General features: G+C 43.4%; 1 protein-coding gene across 1 annotated transcript in view; it reads right to left on the reverse strand.

Moving 5' to 3' along the window:
• Positions 1 to 616: 616 nt before the first annotated feature.
• STX11 (syntaxin 11) overlaps positions 617 to 22,729 on the reverse strand; it is a 93,291-nt gene continuing 71,178 nt past the window's right edge. Inside the window, exon 2 of the mRNA XM_075862838.1 lies at positions 617 to 3,259. Within this exon, the coding sequence (XP_075718953.1) occupies positions 2,397 to 3,254 (858 nt within the window). The 5' untranslated portion in view covers positions 3,255 to 3,259 and the 3' untranslated portion in view covers positions 617 to 2,396. The remainder of the gene's footprint in view (positions 3,260 to 22,729) is intronic.

Raw genomic sequence — 22,729 nt, forward strand, 5'->3', positions numbered from 1 at the left:
GACAGCCCAAAGCCGTCCTTGCTGTAATCACGCACCGAGGCCTTACTGTGTGCAGCAGGAGACTAGTGACATCTGTGTGGCTAGTTATACGTAGAATTTTTGTTCCAAGTCATATACATTGATAGTTGTGTTTTCTGTAAAATAAAATTTTTGTTAGAGGGTTGCACGTCCGGTTCACGTGGTGGCTTATGTTATTTCAGTTGAAGATGACGCAGATCAAATACGTTGGATGGTTGCCAATTAAAAAAATAATAATTGGTTATCTACAATGTTAACGTAGTACTGCATCCTTTAGATAACATTTTTGTAGATCTGATATCTTGGCCTTAAGCGAGGTAGTACTTTTAATCAAGCCCAACGACATGCAGCTAAAATGCAATACTTGGAACGACTGCAGCACTCCAGTGAAAATAAACCCAAGCAGGTGGTCCTGAAGTGGTTAAGAGCTTCATATAAGAAACCTGCGTAAACAAAACCATGCAAAATCATCATTTGGCTATGAGAATTTTAATCTTCATTTACAAGGGAATACAAAATGCAATACAAAAGTAATACAGATGGTTTTTTTTATTATTTAAAGAGCAATAAAAAAAAAAATCTATTAAAAACAGACTTTAAAAAAAAACCAGCAACATACTAATAAAAGCGCAAATCATTCAAGATTAATTTCAGTAATAACCTGCAGGGATACATTTATATAAAATAAAACTACTAAAGTTAACATTTTTGCCAAAAAGTAAATAGTAGCTTTCATCTGGATTATAAACAAATGGCACATTAAGAGGTATGAAATGGCCTCAAGTCTTACGCTCCCAATATAGCTAAATATATATATACCCTTATAATCTGTACAACTGTCCCCATTACTACAGAACACAAACACATTTAAAGTGCCATTGCCTGGGAGAGTATCAGAGGATCGGTCATAATACATATATCCTGCATGCACAAGGCCGTATTACAGCTCTATACCACCTCCGAGTTGTATAGAACCGTAATAAGGCACACAATACAGAGGCACAGGTCGTATGGAGCCACAATAACGCAGTGTGCCGTCATACAGCCTCCCGCATGTGACTGTGCCATTTGAATGAGGCTTAACCCGAACCTCGAGGCTAGTAAGGTTCACAGTGATCAGACTGACACAAATCAACGTTTAATGACCTATCCCAACAATAAGTCGTAAAACATACATTTTGGGAAAACCAGAACTATGAACAGGCAATTTTGTGTCAACAGTTTGTATCGAGCGTAAATAATGTTTAATCCAATAGATAACCTTTTTGGACTTACTTTTGTAGCATACCGACAGCTAATGCATGTAGTTTAACATCCGCTGTGTTGCGATAATCAGAGTTTCTGAAGTAATTTAAATTTAAGCACAAGTGTAGAACATGCGTATATGTCAAACATATCACAAGAGATTCAAAAATCCGATCAAGAAAAAAAAGAATACACTATTTCCTACATATCAAAAAATAACGTCTATGAAAATCATGCATTAGTAACCGTTCTGGAAACAAAATCCTATCAAGAAAAAAAATCCATTGGGCAGCAGTAGAATGTTAACCCCCTCCACACACACATCCCCATGACTCTAAAAACATAAGAGGGTGGTTTATAAAAACTTGGTGCAATTGCAAGCAAAAAAATAAATAAAAAAGTGATTAGTAAAACTATTTACATTTTTTTTAAATATGGGTTTATCCTCTACTTTAAAGCGTACCTCCGCTTTCAGTGAATAACTATTGTAGTGCAGGAGTGTGCATTATAATAGGTTTTCTAAAATCACTTCTCTTACCGATTTTGCTTTGAGCAGCAGCACGGACGGCCTAAAGTCTGCGCCGCCGGAGGCTCATAACCATGTAGTTAGAGAGAGGGGACGTCCTGCTCATCTCTATGGCTCCTGTATCCAGTGTCCGCCAGCGCTATAGAATCCTAGAGCGCTAATGACTGTTCTGCCTACGGGAGCCATGGATACGAGGAGGACACGGTCCCTAACTGCAAAGACTTTACACGCTCCGGCACCATAACAGTTTTTCACTGAAGGTGGGGGTATGCTTTAACCAAGTGTAATGAAAATAAAATAAATAATTAATTCAGTGTGAACACATTTATATGTTAAGGATTTTTTCAATAGTGTATATTTTTATTAAAGGGTTCCTTTCTGTAAAGAGGGATCCTAACTTTAAACATCCATATTAGTTGTGATATGCAACATACCTAAAAATCATATTTTTATGCAAAGAATTAAACAAGCCGGTAACGTTCATATGTAACATTCTAACTTAAACACTTGTAAAAATACTACAATGTCATACGGTATTCTATAAATAAGGTTCCGGCTTTCTAAAAGTTTGTTCATGGAAACAAAAGCATGTACGCGACTTTGGGCATCAGTCGCAGCAGGGACAGCAACAGCAGAGCATCTTCCGGCACGGATGCTTCCTCTTATATTCTACCGCTTGTTTGACTTGAGCTTTTGCTGCGCCAACATAATCTTTAACTTTTTCCATGTTTAACTCCACAACATTCAGAGTCTCCGCCTGCTCTTCAACCAATAAGGCCATCTGCAAGAAGAGATCATGGACCTCTTTTATACGCGTCTCCAGTTTGATCAGCTCTTTATGCCGTGTTTCTATTTCATTTAGTGCGGAACGTGCAACTTTAACGTCAGAAAGAAGGTTTTCAGAGAAGACATCCCATTTCCCTTGTTCAATCATATCTTCAATCTGGTTTCCGGAAACGTCCTTCCCCATAATCTCAAGCTGACGCTGGATTCGGATTTTGCAGTTCTCCCGTTGAACCATTTCAGCTTCATTGTATTCAACCATGGCTTGCTGGAAAGCACGCGTAAGGGTAACAAACTGAGCCTTGGACACACGCGCGATGACTGAACTTTCCCCATGCTTGTTTTCAGCATCTTCACTGAGGTTTTTGAGACTCTGGAGTTTCCGGTGGATACCTTCTCCCCGTAACTTAATATCTTTAGCGATACTGTTGGAGTCCCTTTTTATGCTGCTAAGGCGTCGCATAGAAGTAAGAAAGCGCGTGGTTTGCTTCCCCAAGCGTTTCACATCAACCTTTAACAAGTGGTTTTCTGTCCGGATGAGTTGTATATCTCGGTACAGGACTTCCAAAGAATGGTCCGTTTCAAACATAGCAAGGTCTTGCGGAAAGTCCTCATCACCACTCTCAACATATTGATTGTGAAGTCTTGCATATTCCAATAGCTCACTCAGACGGTCCTTCATGATTACTGCAAAAAAAAAAAAAAGTGTAAATATTGGTGAAGGAATAACAAAAGACAGTGTCCGTGATGTTGCCAAAATGAACAACTTCGAGATGCAGCAAATAAATAGTTGCCTTTCTTTCTGTGACTTCCTTTTGCACTCGGAGTGTGACCAGCTTCAGCAGTGTTACAGATGTGTGAGGTTTGTTCTTGTGTAATAAACCAGCTATGGCAGATCTATTAGATATGCCACCCATGCCTGATCAATGAGGATCTGACCGCTGGGGGCATCAAGGGCCTAGAAGAAAGGATCATCCCTTTAGAGGCTAATTCACATAGTCTCATTAGAGCTCAATGTCGTACAAATCTGTAATACGATGCCCACAGCCTGCTACTGACCCATACTATGTTTCTGTATTACAGATACATACAGTGGTTAGGTCCTGTGGATGGGACACTTGTCCCTGGATCCGGTGTTTGTAGTTAGCATGCCCAACATCATTAAGCATTTCATTAAATTCATAGGTGTTCTAAACTTTTGACAAGTTGTGGTCATATAATCATACATTTTCTTTAGAACGTCCATGGTTACATGGAGATACGCAGACACCTCCCTACTACAGTCTAGGTACGCAGTGCAGAAAAATACTGACCAGCGCGCCAAATGGCAATAAAAGGCAAAGTCTTTATTCAGTAAGGATTAAATACATATGCTGTGACCAAAGGGCCACGTTTGCCCCCAACTAGTAACATTTGGATGTTTAAAATCCTTGCTAAATAAATAAATTTGCCTTAGTTTGCCATTTGAAATGCTGGGCATGTTTTTTTCTTGCTGGTCCTTCTAGTACAACTGAGCTGTTCCCCCACAGAGTACTGGTGGTTCCATCATTTGCCTGTACCAAACAACTAGCAAGAGGGTGAAATGCTTAGTCTGTAATTTTCCATGTATACAGTGTGCCCATTGAGTGCCAATGTGGAGATGTGTAGGTCACAATACACTTCATCTCCATACAGCTGCAATCCCCAAGAAACATTGCAAGCTTTCAGTACAGGAGACTCTCTATATGTTAATAGTACAGGACCCCTTTAAAATAGGATAGGATTTTTTTTCACACCGTTGGCTCATGACTAGTAGGGAGCACTTTTCATCTTTGTTTGTGATGGTTTCATTCCATTAAAAAATAAAAATAAAATGGAATATAAAGCATAGGACATATCAAAACCAAAAGTTTTTTTAAATGATCTTATTAAGGCCTCATTCAGACAAGCATGTTTCACGTCAGTGTGCGGTCAGTTCATATAACGGACCGCACACTGACCCATACAATTCATTGGGGCTAATCACAAGTCCTTGATTTTTCACGGAACGTGTGACCGTTGCGCGCAACTCACTGCATGTCCCATTCTGGTCCAATTTTGAGCATCAGACTTGCCCATTGAAGTTAATGGGTGAGTGAAAGCAACGGACAGCACACGGACGACATCCGTGTGCTGTACGTGTTTCACGCATCAATTGCAGGAAAAAAAGAGCAGAAATTTTTTTTGTAAAACCATTAAGTGCTTGCAGAGGAGAAACACGGACAAGAAAAAACGGTTGATACACGGAAACCACACGGAGTCATATGCGAGAAACACTGCCCATTTTTTTTACGCACGCAAATCGGACACGATCGTGTGAATAAGGTCTAGGAAGCAGCAAATAAAACATAATAAGTCCCACAGCAAGAACAAACATTTTTCAAGCTTCTGGATTTTATTAGGATACCAAGATCTAAGCTATTGTCCATATATTCTAGTTGCGGCAAGCGTTTAAAGTTATTACAAATTACATCCGTCCTTTGTATTGAAAGGGTTAAATGTTTTAGTAAACAAACCCAAAAATAGAAAAAGTTTCTGTTTTCATTAGAGGTGCTTGCTTAAAAAAAAAAATACGTTTATTTCATAACAGCAGTAAAAGATGTGGTGTTTTTTTTTGTTTGGACTTCGTAGGCCCTGTTGACACTAATGATCTAGATATATCGCTCACCAGTTCAACCCCCCCCCCCCTTCCTCCCTTGTTACATTGATTGACAGAGGCCAGGCAGCGTTAACAGGCGCCTTCATGCCTGGCCCGATACGATCTGTAACACGGGCATGTCCCTGCTCTTTACTCAGCGCATGTGCAGTACGATGTTTCGGCTCTTCGTTCTAGTCGGCACTACTGCGCATGCGCCGAGTAAAGAACAGGGACACACCCGCGTTACAGATAGTACGGGGCCAGGCATGAACGCGCCTATTACGCTGCCTGGCCCCTGTCAAATCAATGTTAGGGTATGTTCACACGGCCTATTTACGGACGTAAATCGGGCGTTTTTGCCCCGAATTACGCCCGAAAATAGCGCCTCAATAGCGCTGACAAACATCTGCCCATTGAAAGCAATGGGCAGACGTTTGTCTGTTCACACGAGGCGTATATTTACGCGCCGCTGTCAAATGACGGCGCGCAAATAGACGCCCGCGTCAAAGAAGTGACCTGTCACTTCTTTGGCCGTAATTGGAGCCGCTATTCATTGACTCCAATGAATAGCAGCGCTAATTACGGCCGTAATTGACGCGGCGTTCAAGCGCCTGCACATGCCGGTACGGCTGAAATTACGGGGATGTTTTCAGGCTGAAACATCCCCGTAATTTCAGCCGTTACGGACCCCCGCCGTGTGAACATACCCGAACTGTCAAATCAATGTAACAAGGGGGGGGGGGGGGGGGAGCGACGTAAGAGCATTTAGGTGCAATGGTGACGCCCTCGTTGCACCTAAGGGTATGTTCACACGGCGGGGGTCCGTAACGGCTGAAATTACGGGGATGTTTCAGCCTGAAAACATCCCCGTAATTTCAGCCGTACCGGCATGTGCAGGCGCTTGAACGCCGCGTCAATTACGGCCGTAATTAGCGCTGCTATTCATTGGAGTCAATGAATAGCGGCTCCAATTACGGCCAAAGAAGTGACAGGTCACTTCTTTGACGCGGGCGTCTAGTTACGCGCCGTCATTTGACAGCGGCGCGTAAATATACGCCTCGTGTGAACAGACAAACGTCTGCCCATTGCTTTCAATGGGCAGATGTTTGTCAGCGCTATTGAGGCGCTATTTTCAGACGTAATTCGGGGCCAAAACGCCCGAATTACGTCCGTAAATAGGCCGTGTGAACATACCCTAAATGCTCAGTAGCATAAACCTAATAAAACAAATTTCTCTACAAAGGAGGCAGGAAGCACAAATTGTAACTACACTCTAGAAACAGGTAAGGCCCCATGCACACGACCGTGTTCGGTCCGTGATATACGGTCCGCATGTCGGCTGCATGTCCCGGACCGAACACAGTGCAGGGAGTCGGGCTCCTAGCATCACACTTATCTATGACGATAGGGGTCACTGCCTGTCCGCGGAACTACTGTCCCGTACTGTAATCATGTTTTAGTGTGTGACAGTAGTTACGTGGATAGGCAGTGACACCTAGCGTCATAGATAAGTATGATGCTAGGAGCCCGGCTCCCTGTACTTTGTACGGTCCGGGACAAGCGGCCGACATGCGGACCGTATATCACGGACCGAACACGGTCGTGTGCATGAGGCCTTAGTCTCCTCTACAATACCCTGTTACTAGTTTTATATGGACAGGCTGGTGACAATCCCTTTAATGACCATCTACATTTTTCAGGTTTTTACCTCTGGATTTCAGCAGCCATAAGGTTTTTATTTTCTCAATGATGTGGCCGTATGAGGCCTTGTTTTATGTGTGAGAAATTGGATATTTTTTTCACAGTTTGGAGGTAGAACTTTTTTTTTTTTTTTACTGTGTGAATATAGGAAAAAGCGATTCTCTGCATAGTTTTTCTTATTTATATTTTATCCCGTTCACGTTTCACGCGAAATATCCCACTAGATTCATTCTTCAGGTTATTACGGTCGTTTAGATACCTAATATGTGTAGTTTTTTGTTTTTATTTAGTGTAGTGGGCTCTAAAATATATTTTATGCAAAAAAAATTAGATTTTTTTTTGTTACTTTTTAAAAAAAATCCCATTAACCCTTTCCCCCTGTATGCATTCTGGGCCCTAATGACCAAGCAATTTTTTTAGTTTTTCCATCGTCACATTCGAAGAGCTATACCTTTTTTATTTTCACGTGGACATGGCTGTATGAGGGCTTGTTTTTTGCGGGAGGAGTTGTATTTTTCAATGGCACCGTTTTGGGGTATGTAGAATTTTTTTATTAACTTTTTTTTTGGTGGGGGGGGGGTATAAAAAAACCCTAGCAATTTAGCCATTGTTCTATGCGTTTTACATTTACGCCGATTACTGTGCGGCGTAAATAACATGCTATTCTATGGGTCGGTACAATTATGGCGATACCAAATATGCATAGTTTTACTACTTTTGCAGAATAAAAACACTTTTGAACTAAAATTATTTTATTTTGCATCGCCGCTTTCCAAGAGCCATAACTTTTTTATTTTTCCGTCAATGTCGCCATATGAGGGCTTGTTTTTGTGTGGGACTTCTTTGCTACCATTTAGGGGTACATGGGACTTATTGATTAACCTTTTATTATAATTTTTTTTGGGGGGGGGAGGGGATGTGAAAAAAAAATAGCAATTTTGCAGTTGTTTTTTCCGTTTTTTTTTTACGAGGTTCACCTTGTGGTTTAAATAATATGATAGCTTTATTTTTGGGGTCATTACCATATATGTGTAGTTTATTGTATTTTTACAGTTTTACTAAATACAAGTTTTTTTTGTTTTAATGTGTACATTAATAATTTTTTCAGCCTCAGGGTATGTTCACACGCAGTGAACAAAAACGTCTGAAAATACAGAGCTGTTTTCAGACGGAAAACAGCTCCAGATTTTCAGACGTTTTTGTAGCAACTCACGTTTTTCGTGGCGTATTTTACGGTCGTTATTGGAGCGGTTTTTCAATGCAGTGAATTAAAAAACGGCTCCAAAAACGTCCCAAGAAGTGACATGCACTTCTTTTTCGCGGGCGTCTTTTTACGCGCCGTATTTTGACAGAGACGCGTAAAATTACACCTCGTGGGAACAGAACACCGTAAAACCCATTGAAAGCAATGGGCAGATGTTTGTAGGCGTAATGGAGCAGTTTTTTCAGGCGTAATTCGAGGCGTAAAATGCCCGAATAACGTCTGAAAACACTGCGTGTGAACATACCCTCACTAGGAGATTTCACTATGCGACCTTTAGATCGCAGATATAATGCTTTGGTATACCAGAGAATTATTGCCGGTCAGTATAAAACGGACAGGCATCTATTAGGAAGTGCCTCTGGCACGTCCTCATAGGTATATAACCAGGGCAGACCTGGTGGCCTTTGTTAGGCCCTCAGCTGCCATGGCACCCTATCGGATGACCACAATTGCATTTGCGGGCCGCCGATGGGTGACAGAGGGAGCTCACTCCCTCTGTAAACCACTCAAATGCAGCGGTCGCTAATGACCGCGGCATTTGAGGGGTTAAACGGCCATAAGGGATAACTATTTATAAAACGTAATTTTTTACTTGTAATGTATTAGCATACTCCTGTATGCTGACACATCATACTGTGTCACTATGACACAGGGTGCTGTTAGGGCACACTATGTGCTGCCCTAACAGAAGGCAAACTGAACAGACAGCCCTGGGGTCCTTCCTAGGTCCCCAGGGCTGACTGCAGCTTTGACGCGATCAAAGATGGGAGTTCCCTTTGGTCTTGCCACTGTCACAGACCGCAGCGATCAAAGTGTTAAATAGCCGGGGTCCGAGTTTTCCAACCGCAGCTGTATTCAGCAGGCTGCTCTATGTTCAGGAGCTGTTAGTTACAGCTCCTGCTTAGAGGAGGAGTGCTCACAGCATCGCTCATCGGCCTCTTCTACAGTGACGCCAAAAGACGTCGCTGTAGACTAAGCACATGCACCGCCTGCCATCAAAAGATGGTGGGCGGTCGTTAAGGGGTTAAAGAGTAACTACACTTTCAAAAATTGTTATACAGTATGTCCGAGACATATCAGAAGTTTGGATCGGTGGGGTCTGGGTGCGGAGACTACCGCCATCACTGAAACAAAGTTAGAGAAGTGCTCAGCACATTCGGCTGTGATTGGTGCGCCGTGTTAGGCTGAAGATCGGCTCACATAGAACTAACAGGAGGCGCGGATCACAGCCGAAGATGCAGGGCACTTAGTTGAGCACTTCTGTACCTTCTTTTCCGCTACAGTGGGGGGGGGGGGTCGCAGTACCCGTACCCCCACCGATCCAAACTTCTGATATGTCACTCTGACCTATCAAAAGTTTGATAAAAGTGTAGTTAAAGAGGCTCTGTCACCAGATTTTGCAACCCCTATCTGCTATTGCAGCAGATAGGCGCTGCAATGTAGATTACAGTAACGTTTTTATTTTTAAAAAACGAGCATTTTTGGCCAAGATATGACCATTTTTGTAGTTATGCAAATGAGGCTTGCAAAAGTCCAAGTGGGTGTGTTTAAAAGTAAAAGTCCAAGTGGGCGTGTATTATGTGCGTACATCGGGGCGTTTTTAATACTTTTACTAGCTGGGCGCTCTGATGAGAAGGATCATCCACTTCTCTTCAGAACGCCCAGCTTCTGACAGTGCAGATCTGTGACGTCACTCACAGGTCCTGCATCGTGACGGCCACATCGGCACCAGAGGCTACAGTTGATTCTGCAGCAGCATCAGCGTTTGCAGGTAAGATCGACTTACCTGCAAACGCTGATGCTGCTGCAGAATCAACTGTAGCCTCTGGTGCCGATGTGGCCGTCACGATGCAGGACCTGTGAGTGACGTCACAGATCTGCACTGTCAGAAGCTGGGCGTTCTGAAGAGAAGTGGATGATACTTATCAGAGCGCCCAGCTAGTAAAAGTATTAAAAACGCCCCGATGTACGCACATAATACACGCCCACTTGGACTTTTACTTTTAAACACACCCACTTGGACTTTTGCAAGCCTCATTTGCATAACTACAAAAATGGTCATATCTTGGCCAAAAATGCTCGTTTTTTAAAAATAAAAACGTTACTGTAATCTACATTGCAGCGCCTATCTGCTGCAATAGCAGATAGGGGTTGCAAAATCTGGTGACAGAGCCTCTTTAAACTGTTTAGGAAATTAAAGTGGCACAGGAAACCGATTAATAGGGTGAAGTCATCTACAAACCAATAAAGGAAAAATGACTCACAAGTCATGACTATGCTTCTCCAAGCGAAACTTTTATGAAGATTTTTTTCTTTTACATGGAGTACTGGACTTCAACATTTTGTCTTGTTGTGGCCTGTAAATCTACGGTCTGTCCAAAGAATGAAGAAACTGCAAACATGAAACAAAATGTACAATGGGACACATATGGGACACCTCAGATGCTGCAAAAAGACGACCTGTGCAATATACGGTTGGACTTCCATGCTGCTGTGATGTTTACAGTGCCATGTTCAGTGGGTACTGGAGGAAGGGAGAGCATCTTTTAGCAGGCAACCAATTACAAAGCCCCCTTTGTTCTTCATGAAAAGGGGGCCAAGATTAAAAAAACACAGCAAACAAACAAAAAAAAAACAAACCCCTTTAATGTGAAATGGAATGTACTGCACAACTAATAGCAGCAGACCTGAAAAACAGGCTTTGGGGCCCTACTTGAATTTTTATGTAAAGTTTTGAAGTCTTCTCAAGGGTGTGATCACTAACAAAATTTGTCAAGCATTTTTATGGACTATGAAAGATCATATTTTCAATGCAATATAGGATAAGATGTTAAATTTAAGGGTATGTTCACACGGCTTATTTACGGACGTAATTCGGGCGTTTTCCGCCTCGATTTACGTCCGAAAATGCGGCTTGATAGCGTCGGCAAACATCTGCCGATTGAAAAGCAATGGGTTTTACGTTGGTCTGTTCCCACGAGGCGTAAATTTACGCGACGCTGTTAAAAGACGGCGCGTAAATAGACGCCCGCGTCAAAGAAGTGCCTGTCACTTCTTCAGACGTAAATGGAGCCGTTTTCCATTGACTCCATAGAAAAACAGCTCCATTTACGTCCGTAATTGACACAGCGAAAAAGCGCCTCAACATGCCATTACGCCTGAAATGACGGAGTTTTTCTCCTGAAAACAGCCCCGTAATTTCAGCCGTAACGGACGCTGCCGTGTGAACATACCCTAATACAGAATAATGCAAATGTGGTTTTTGATGTGGGCATTCGCAAAAGCAGGGAGCTCTATAGGAGCATAATTGTGAGAGAAAAAAATTAAAGATAAATTGCCACTGGGGTTGAAGTCACGGGAAAAAACACCCCACAAACACCAGCTTCTTCATTCTGGAAATCAGCGGTGGTCCAAGAGCAAAGACTTTATCAACGTGAGCTTCTCACATGCGTCCATGTCCCTTTCAAAGGGAAACTGTCAGCAAAGTCATGCAGCCCTAACCACTCGCGGCCAGTGTTATGTATCGGGCTCAAGTAGAACAGCAAAATAATACAGCAATAGTGACAGTTAGGCCTAATTCACACGAGCGTATTTCACGTCCGTGTTACGCGCGTGAAAATAACGCACGTCACACGGACCTATGCAAGTCAATGGGGACATTCAGACATTGTGTTTTTCCCGCAGCGTGTGTCCGCTGCGTGAAACTCACTGCATGTCCTATACTTGTGCGTTTTTTGCGCATCACGCACCCATTGAAGTCAATGGGTGCGTGAAAATCACGGACAGCACACGGACGCACATCCGTGTGCTGTGCATGATTCACGCAACAGTTGCTAAAGAAATTAATTTGAAAAAGAAAAACACCTTCAGTTTATTTTGCGGACGTGAAAACGCGTGACATACTGATAACATACGCGCGTAAAAACCGCACACGCGCCATACACTGATATCACACGGAACTGCAATGCAGGAAAAACGCTGTCACTGTCACTTTATGCTGCCTTGTCAGCGTGCCAGTATTTAGATTTTATGGTTACGGCACACGCCCAGTTTCGGAGGCGACGAGGAGTCAAAGTATATGCATATATTCATGCTCCCCCCTCCAGCGGCTGATCGACACTTTTCTTCCGATAACTGACACTATTCTCCCTATGCACAATCAGTGGCTGAGCATGAATATATGCATGTACTTTGACTCAATCGATTCCGGAGCTAGCCGCGTTTCGCAAGTATAAAATCGAAATACTACTGAACATTACTAAATAAGTGATAGTACGCTGAAAAAAGCAATTCCTTATACTGCCCTCAGACAAAAGCAGCATAAAGTGGCTCACTTAAGAACTGCAAGAGCGTCCCTCATGTGGCAATTCGTTTGCAGGGGACATGTAAGGCCAAACAGAGCTTTTCCTGGCGATAACAGTTGATTTGCAAGGGTTTCAGGAGGGGAATATTTGACAATCTGTTTCTCACCGGGGCAGTTATACGTGCACTTTTGGCCTGGAGGACAGAACAATTTTTTTTCCTCTCCGCATCCCAGCACGCATTACTTTTTTATTTTTTTGTTTTTTGTATGGAGACTGTTTTTTTTGCAGGACGAGTTGTACTTAAAGAGTCTCTGTCACCACATTATAAGTGCCCTATCTCCTATATAAGGAGATCGGCGCTATAATGTAGGTGACCGTAATGCTTCTTATTTAGAAAAACCATCTATTTTTACCATGTAATTAGCGATTTTAGCTTTATGCTAATTACTTTCTTAATGCCCAACTGGGCGTGTTTTTACTTTAGACCAAGTGGGCGTTGTACAGAGGAGTGTATGACGCTGACCAATCAGCGTCATGCACTTCTCCCCATTAAATTTAGTCAGCGCATAGTCACTGCGTTGTTCGCTATGTGCGGTCTTATATACATATTAACGTTACTGAAGTGTTAAGACCGTGAAGACATTCCTTCCAGCCAGGACGGGATGTCTATTCACAATCCCTGCACTTCGTTAACGTTTCTGTGGTACTTAAAGCAGAGCAAAGCGTAATCTCCCTGTAACCTGTCATTTACAGCAGGACCTCGCGAGATTACGCTTGCTCTGCTGTAAGTACCACGGAAACGTTAACGAAGTGTCGGGATTGTGAATAGACGTCCCGTCCGGTCTAGAAGGAATGTCTATTCACTGTCTAAACACTTCAGTAACGTTAATGTGTCAGTATAAGACAGCACATAGCGAACAACGCAGTGTCACGATGCGACTAAATGAATGGGGAGAAGTGCATGATGCTGATTGGTCAGCGTCATACACTTCTTTGTACAACGCCCACTTGGTCTAAAGTAAAAACACGCCTAGTTGGGTATTAAGAAACTAATTAACATAAAGCTAAAATCTCTCCTAACGTGGTAAAAATAGATTGTTTTGCTAAATAAAAAGCACTGCTGTCACCTACATTACAGCGCCGATCTCCTTATGTAGGATATAGGTCACATAATGTGGTGACAGAGCCTCTTGTTAATGTCCCAATCAAAATTGCTCCTTCCTAATAGTTTAATTCATATAATTTTTTATTTGGGCAAAAATGCAGAAAAAAAATCCCCCCAAAAAACACTGTTCTGTTAGTTTATTTTTTTACCGCAAACACCAATCGTCATAAATGACGCTATACATTTGTCGTGCAGATGGTTATGGTCGTAGTGGTACAAAGTGTGTACTATTTTTTGTTTTGCGACTTCTATTTTGTAAAGTTATTTATTGTAAAAATGCGAATGAGTGTGTATTTTTCTTTTTACAGATTATTATTTTTTTTTTTTTATCTCATAGGGGGATTTTTCTACTTTAACGTACTGGCATATATCTATATGCCAGTACATTTGCCTGTGTACTAACAGTACACGGGCAGTTGTTAGGGCATAACTGTGTCCTAACAGGAAATCTGGTCAGAAAGCCCTGGGGTCCTTAAGTGGACTCTGGGCTGTCTGGCCATACAAGGCATGTCCCTCGATCGCATCACAGGGATTCCCTGTGACGCCATCAAAGGGGGGTCCACCTTCTCATTTACCTTTTAAATGCCGCAATCAGCTTTGATTGTGGCACTCAAAGGGTTAACTTCGAAGGGTAGCAGTTTCTTTTATATCCGCCGTTAGAGCAGGGCTGCGGCTGTGTATTGACTTGACCATGCGATTTGACCACTTGTGCCCGTGCGATCAGTGTGACGTCTATGGTAGTCATGATGTGGCCACGTCCAGCCACTCATGACTAGCATAGCCTTAAAGGTTTTATTCACACCGTTATATTATGGTTTTATGTGAATTCCAAATTTTCCTAGATTTCTTTGGGGGGGGGGGGGTACAGGTTTACAAGTGTAGTGCATTTCATACATATAAAACAAAAAGTAAAAAAATACGTAAACAGTCATCCCATAGTCCTACAATATTCACTTTTTTAAAAAAGGTGTCTGCATTTTAGATAAAACTAGTCAATACTTCCTACCACAAAGCTCAAGGAAGTTGCAACAGTCAAGATCAGCAGCATAGTTAACGGACTATTGCATTAGAAGAGAGCCCTTACAAACTAAGTGTTCTGACAAAACAAATATTTAGGAACGGTTTTGCAGAACAAGACAGACTAAAAAGGTGCAAAAACATTACTTTAAACTACTACTAACTGCAAACTATATGGCTGCCAAGACAAGCACTACATAGATGGGACTTTTCTGAAGGGACAGAATGAAAGCAATGCCCGGGGCAGCATATTGCCATCATGGAGATGTTGAAGGCCAATATAAACAATGGCAGTACTCAAGTAAATAGCAAAGGCATCCAGCCGTTGGGATAATGATCTCAGAATTATATTGATATCTGGTCATGAACGTACTGATTGAGCGGTCAGCATAATCTTTAAGGTGAACCAGCGCTTAGGTTTCTTTCTATCTCAGTTTAAGATGAATCCATTGTAGCTACAGTTCTGTGGTGCTACGTCCGGAGACAGAAAAAATAATTAATCTATTGGAAAAAATGTTAGCGTGATGTAAAATGCAGCGTGTTTTAAGATAGATTAAGATATGCGACAGGAAAGTTGATTCAGATGTCAGAACTATGTGCTTTGTAACCTCAACCACCACCTTTAGGCTGGGTTTCCAAGTGCCGGATACGCTGCGTAAAATTACAAAGCAAACCCGCAGCACATTCCGTCTGAAAAACTGCATACTTATCGCAGCCGTTGACACGTCCCTCCTTTGACGTCCAGTCCGGCCTTCCTGGATGACGTTTCATCCCATGTGACTGCTGCAGCCTGTGATTGGCTGCAGCGGTCACATGGGATGAAACATCATCCCAGGAGGCTGGACAGGTGGAAGAAGCTGGGAGTTCTGGGTAAGTAGAAGCTTTTTTTTCCCCCCAGAGTTGCAATTTTTGCGGTGAATCACTGCGATTCTGCCTCAAAAGTCGCAACACATGGCTATTTGGTGCAGATTTTGTATTCCTTCTGAATTCAATGGGGGAAAACCCGCAACAGAAAATAAACGAAAAACGCAGCATAAATGGACATGCTGCGGATTTAAATTCCACAGCGCAGGTCAATTAACATTTCCACGGCATCTTTTTTGCGCAGCGTGGGCATGAGATTTTAAAAATCTGATCCACTTTGCTGCTACGGAATTTCCGAACAGAAATTGCGTTGTAGAAATTCCGCAGTGAATTCAATGGGGATGCAAAACCCGAAAACAGAAAGTCAAGTGTTGCGACTTTTGTGGTGGAATCCCAGCGAGTACGTAAATCACAGGGGGTAAGCATGAACGACATTTCTTCACAGCGCTGCTTTCCGTAGCGGAAATTATATTCGAATAAACGCAACACCATGTGGGGCAACTTTTCAGACAGAATGTACTGCGGGTTCCTGATCGGCTACGCTGCATGATTTTCAACAATTGAATCCCCGGCCAGAGCATCGCAAAATCTCTGGCCGGGGACTTCAGTCTTGTAGCTAGCACCCCCCTGCCTGAAGATAACAAGCCCCCCCACCCATCCCCCGTAGATAACACGCCACTGTAGGTCCCTGTAGGAGTGGAATCCCCGGCGGCCAGACCCCGCTCTATGGGAAGCTACCAGCGTCACTAGCCATATATGGACAGTGACGTCAAGGGGTCACTCCTGGAGCAGAATCCCCGTTCCGCTCTGGCAGGGGATTCCGCTCTCCTGACGTCACTGTCCATATATGGAGAGAGTCACCAGGGGCTCCGTCTGAGGAATCCCCGGCCATAGGGATTCCGCTCCTACAGTGACACTATCTACAGGGGAGGGTGTGGGATCTACAAGGGGAGGGGTTCTATATATAAGGGGGTGCGCTTTCTACAGGGGGTGTGGCACTATCTACAGCCCTATTTGGACACAATGATGCAGAACGGCCATGAAAAACCGACAGTTGATCAGTTTTTAATGCCCATTTTTTTTTCCCCACAGTTGTGTGAACGTAGCCTAGGGGTCAGTTCACACAGTTTTTTTGGCACTTATTTTGACGCGGCAACCACGTCAGAATCAATGACAAAAACAGCCAAAATCGCCCCCATTGGTTTCAATGGGTGCCAGAGGTGTTTCTTGCTTACCTGCCACTGACCTCCCATTGAAATCAATGGGAGACAGAAAAAAAAAAAAACTTGCAGTGCTTGTTTCTGAGCGTTTTTCGCCCATGGTCCTTGTATCATCTTCAATGGCCACGGGCGAAAACCGCAAAAGAAAAAAAAAACGCAGGCAATTCAAAATCTGCCTCACAATTCTTGAAGGAATTCTGAGGCAGATTTTTTTCTGCCTGCAAAAAACGCAGTGTGAACAGGGCCTAACAGTTCCGGGATATAGATGAGACAAACATTACTGCGCATGCCTGACCACCAACAGCAACACAACTTCTAAACAGAGGAGATGTAAGTTGATAACTTTCAAAAAGTACAGTAACAAAAACAGAACTAGATTACCTCCATGTTTATTTTTTGATCATGCATCAATGTTTACCTATTTATCTTAGGCCTCATGCACACGAACGTGCTTTTTCGGCCGCAATTCTCCCGAAAATCCACGGGGGAATTGCGGCCCCATTCATTTCTATGGAGCCATGCACACGACCGTAGTTTACGGTCCATGCATGGCCAGGGAGCCCGCACCGCAGAAAGAACGAACATGACTTATTACGCCCGTGTACTGCGGGTCGGGCTCATTGAAAATAATGGCCGTGGCCATGTTCATTGCCCGCGATTTGCGGGCGGCTCGCGGCTGACAGTCCGCTGCTGGCCGACTCGAAAATCACGGCCGTGCACATGGCTACGGTTGTGTGCATGAGCCCTTAATGGGCAAACTCCTTTGAATACATCAGTTTGCTACAAAGTATCAAGTGTAGGTAAAAATGTATCAGTCTGAAGTTCAGCCTGCTAAGTTCACAGAGAAATACCTGGATTAGATACATTTGTAGCAAGTACTCAGTGTGAACTGACCCCAATACTGAGTTTTTTGGGCGCCGATTTTGACTCGGTAAACCGCGTCTGTAGACACACCAAAAAAAACACAGGCAAAATCGCCGCACATTGATTTCAATGAGAGGTAGAGATGTTTTTTTCTCAGGTGGCTTTTGGCGGCTCATTGAAAAAAAAAACAAAAAAAACGGCATCCTTTCTTGCTGCGGTTTCCACCTCTAACCTCCCATTGAAATCAATGGGAGTCAGAAAAAACCTGCAGCGCTCGCTTCTGAACGTTTTATGTGGCGTTTTTCCCACGGGAAAAAAACGTGTTAAAGTACATGCTGGCAGTTCAAAACTTGCTTTAAAATTCCTTTAGGAATTTGGAAGCAGATTTTTTTTTTTGTCTGCAAAAAACACACTGAACAGGGCCTAAGCCCTTATTCACACGACAGGGTTTCCCGGCCGGGAAATGGCCGTTCATAAAACGGCTGTCACACGGCTGCAGTAGGAACAATAGACCCCTAATGGGGCTATTCACACGACCGATTTTTTGACTGCCCGGTAAACCTGTCGGCCAAAAATAGGGCATGTCCCATTTTTTGACGGTTTACCCGGCCCCCATAGAAGTCTATGGGGTCGGGTAATACACGGCCATCACCGGAATGTGTCCCGAGTGACGGCCGTGTCTTCCGTCGCTCGCGCTCTCTCTCTCTTCCTCCTCAGTGCATGTGAGGAGGAGGGTCTTTTTTTGCTCCCTGTAGGAGTCGGAATCACCAATCACCGGCCGGGGATTGGAGATTCCGCTACAGGAGAAGTGAGTGACTACACTGTCCATATATGGACACAGCGACGTCACTCAGTTCTGAAGCGGAATCCCCGGGTCAGGGATTCCTCTCCAGGAGAAGGTCAGTGACTGCACTGTCCATATATGGACATTGAAGTCCGTGACTTCTCCTGGAAAGGGGGGATGGGTGCGACCTACAGGGGACTTGGTGGCATTACCTACCAGGGGGCTGGGTGGGATTACCTACCAGGGGGCTGTGTGTGGCAACAAATTGAAATGAAATTCATCAAATTTTAAAACGGACAGGGAAAAAAAAAAAAACGGATGCAGAACGGGTCAAAATCAGCAACACGGCCCGAAATGGAACGGATGCAAACCGGCCGGGAAAAACTGCCAATTTTATCGGCCAACACTCGGACCCTGTCGTGTGAATGAGGCCTTAGCCCTTATTCACATGACAGGGTTTCCCGTCCGGGTGACGGCCGTTCATAAATCGGCCGTCACCCGGCTGCATTAAGAACAATAGACCCCTAATGGGGCCATTCACAAGAGCGATTTTTTGACGGCCCGGGAAACCTGGCCGTCAAAAAATGGGACATGCCCTATTTTCGGCCGTTTACCCGGCCCCCATAGAAGTCTATGGGGCCTGGTAATACACGGCCATCACCGGAATGTGTCCCGAGTGATGGCTATGTATTCCGTCGCTCGTGCTCGCTCTCCTCCTCCTCACAGTGCAGAGTGCATGTGAGGAGGAGGAGGAGGGTCTTTATTTGCTCCCTGTAGGAGTCGGAATCCCCAATCCCCGGCCGGGGATTGGGGATTCCGCTACAGGAGAAGTGCGTGACTACACTGTCCATATATGGACACAGCGATGTCACTCACTTCTGCAGCGGAATTCCCGACCTGTGGCAGGGAATTCCTCTCCAGAAGTCAGTGACTACACTGTCCATATATGGACATTGAAGTCAGTGACTTCTCCTGGAATGTGGGGGGGGGATGGGTGCAACCTACAGGGGGCTGTGTGGCATCACCTACAAGGGGCAGGGTGGAATTACCAACAAGGGGCAGGGTGGCATTACCAACAAGGGGCTGGGTGGCATTACCAACAAGGGGCTGGGTGGCATTACCAACAAGGGGCTGGGTGGCATTACCAACAAGGGGCTGGGTGGCATTACCAACAAGGGGCTGGGTGGCATTACCTGCAGGGGGCTGGGTGGCATGATCTACAAAGGGCTGTGTGTGTCAACAAAGTTAAATGAAATTCATCCGATTTTAAAACGGACAGGGAAAAAAAAACGGATGCAAAACGGGTCAAAATCGGCCGTTAAAAACGGCAACACGGCTCGGAACGGAATCGGAACGGATGCAAACCGGCCGGGAAAAACGGACGATTTTATCGGCCGACACTTGGACCCTGTCGTGTGGATGAGGCGTTAGGGTTGTCAGTTTTATCAGATATCGAATGGAAATAAAAACAAACAAACATTGAAAAATTTAAATGAAAACACATAAAAAAAACTTAAACTTTTGATAATAAAATGGTTAAAGGCTATGTACACTTGAAATATTTTTATTTAAAAAAAGAAAAAACTAAATTCTGTGTTTTGTCCAACTTTCTTAATACTTTATTAAAAATTATTTTAACTTTTTGAGCTACAGCTGTTTTCTATCCTGTATACAGAGAGATACAGGTTTCAGCGCTAGATACAGCTGCTGTCAGGTCAGCGGCACTGACAGGGGTTCGGTGACAGCAGGTCGATACACAGGATCGAGCGTTTTTTCCGATCACATCTAAGTTCATAACTTAGATGTGATCGATAGCAGGTGGATAAAAAGTATTTAGGGAAAAAAAAAAAAATTTAAAAAAAGGTGGACATATATAGCCTTAAGCATTATTTACATAAACATCCCTTTAATTCTACTTGATTACAATTCACCATTCCCATCTTTATGTTTTAGAAAAGGGTCATGAAAAGTTCAGTGGAACTGCTAGATTTGGTGGCGATGCCGAGAGCGTTCTACCACTTTTGGGTCAAGCAATGTAGAGGAATGTGTATGGCGCAGAACTCAATCCTGTGCATACTGCTCAACAAAATGGAAAAAGTGCCCTGTACACCCACACACCGCAAGTTTTATGGCAAGCAACTAGCAAAACACGGATAGGTAGTTCAGAGTTACTTAGAGACCAGGTGAAACACAAGGTTATACAATGTCCATTGAATGAAGCAGCATTTAAAACACAGGGGTATTCCCAACTTGAACATTTGGCATATCCACAGCATATGCCATAAATGTCTAATAGATGCAGGTCATGGCTCGCTCCATTCTGTTCCATGGTAGTTACGGAAACCGCTGAGCAGCGTTTGGTCGGCTGTTTCTGTAAGGGTATGTTCACACTGCATTTTCGCTGCATTTTTTACGGCTGTTTTTGGCGCGGTTTTCTATTGAGTCAATGAAAAACGGCTCCAAAAACATCCCAAGAAGTGACCTGCACTTTTTCGCAGCCGTTGGAGCAGAACTGCATTTTTCCCATTGAAATCAATAAGGCAGATGTTTGGAGGCGTTCAGTTTCCGATTTTTGGGCTGTTTTTTCAGGCTTTTATGGCCCGAAAAACGGCCGAAAATAGGCCATGTGAACATACCCGAACTCTCATGGAACAGAATAGAGAGAGACGCACGCATGCGCATCCCCCTCTTCTTTAGTCCCCACCTGGAATCGGAAATTTGCAGCTTCCGTACCAGACGAAACGGGTGTCCAGTGACTCCTGTTCTTGATAAAAGGTGTGAATCCCAGAGCTAGGACCCGCATCAGACATTTATGGCATATCCTGTTTATATATGACAAATGTCTAAGTTTGGAAAAACCCTTTTAACTCTCCAAAGACAAAAACACAAGCAACACTAACCTGTATTTTGTGCCTGATCAATTCTTGAATCCTCCATCTTGCTACAGGAATAATATTACCACCATCGAGTAATTTGAAATGACGGATCCTACATTAAATCATTTATTGTAAGCCCACCGAGTCTTTAAAGCGTCTCAGACTGTGCACACAGCTGTTGGCTTATGAAGGGAGCAGCGTGCTATGGCTTCTTTTAAGAGACCAATCACATGACTTAAGTTACCGAAAAGGAAAAAAAGAGGATGTTTGATAAAGACAGAAATAGCATGCACTTCTCTTTTTTTTTTTTCTTTAAAAAGGACTTAAAAAATAAAACGTGGCAGGGAACATTCAGTAGATTAAAAAAAAGTATGTACACAAACGAGGCAGCACACAGAGTCTCTCCATGAGGCAGCAAACGCCCTTCTATAAGCGCTGCTTCTACGGGAGAAAGCAGGCCATGATTATTTTTCCCCCCAGGCTCTGTAGGAGTTTGGCTGTGCCGCTGTATAAAACCAGTGGCACACGGAGGTACCGTATGAGCCAATATCAGTCTATGTGCTCCATGTTCGATTCGCACAACCTGAGCCCTGAGACTTGTTTTATGCACACCGTGTTTTGATGAGTTTTTCATAGCATTTTTATTCACGTTTTTTGTGGTGTTTCTTTGGTACTGCTAGTGTTTTTTTGTTGTTTTTAATGTAACAGACATCCATAGTAAAAAAGTTAAACAAAACAAAAAAAAAATACACACAGTCGCTGCGCTATTTGCGGTGAGTAGCATTTTTTTTTTTTCCCACGTGCAGCATGCTCTGGGTGTTTTTTCCTTACCTCCCCCCCATAGACTTCTCTATAGGACTTTAAAAAAACATCAGAAAAAAATAATAATTGCATGTGCAAAATGACATTAGGTGAAAAACAGCACCCAAAAAATGCGGTTGTAACGGTCACATTTTTTTTCATGCAATTTAAACCGCCAGGAAAATAACAGGTTTGTGAAAGAAGCCTAATAGTATAATGCAGGGGTTGGGAATGGGGGGATAACAGCTTTAGCAAATTGCAGAGCTACTCAAATAAAAAAACGTTGCTAAATACGTTAACAAATACAGTACAATGAATGCTCTACGATAATAGTTTTCTGTGCAGTTGAAAATCTTTCTAGATTTAGCACTACACATGTAAGATTGTATTCACACGGTGCGGCTTTGCAGCATGCAGCTTTTAATGCGATTTGCCGCGGTTTCCATGCCAATTGCAAAAGCGCAACAAATCGTGATAAAACAAAAACCGCATACAATATAGTAGTGGGGGTTTCAATCACGCTGCAAAGGACATGGTAAAACCACACGTATAAATACACCCCAATGCTGGGTTGCCACGAATGTCCGCAACGTAATTCTGCAGGAAAGTGAATGGGATTTTAAAAAGCGAATACCCACGCT

Source organism: Rhinoderma darwinii, chromosome 4, assembly GCF_050947455.1.
Source record: "Rhinoderma darwinii isolate aRhiDar2 chromosome 4, aRhiDar2.hap1, whole genome shotgun sequence".
Lineage (NCBI taxonomy): Eukaryota > Metazoa > Chordata > Amphibia > Anura > Rhinodermatidae > Rhinoderma > Rhinoderma darwinii.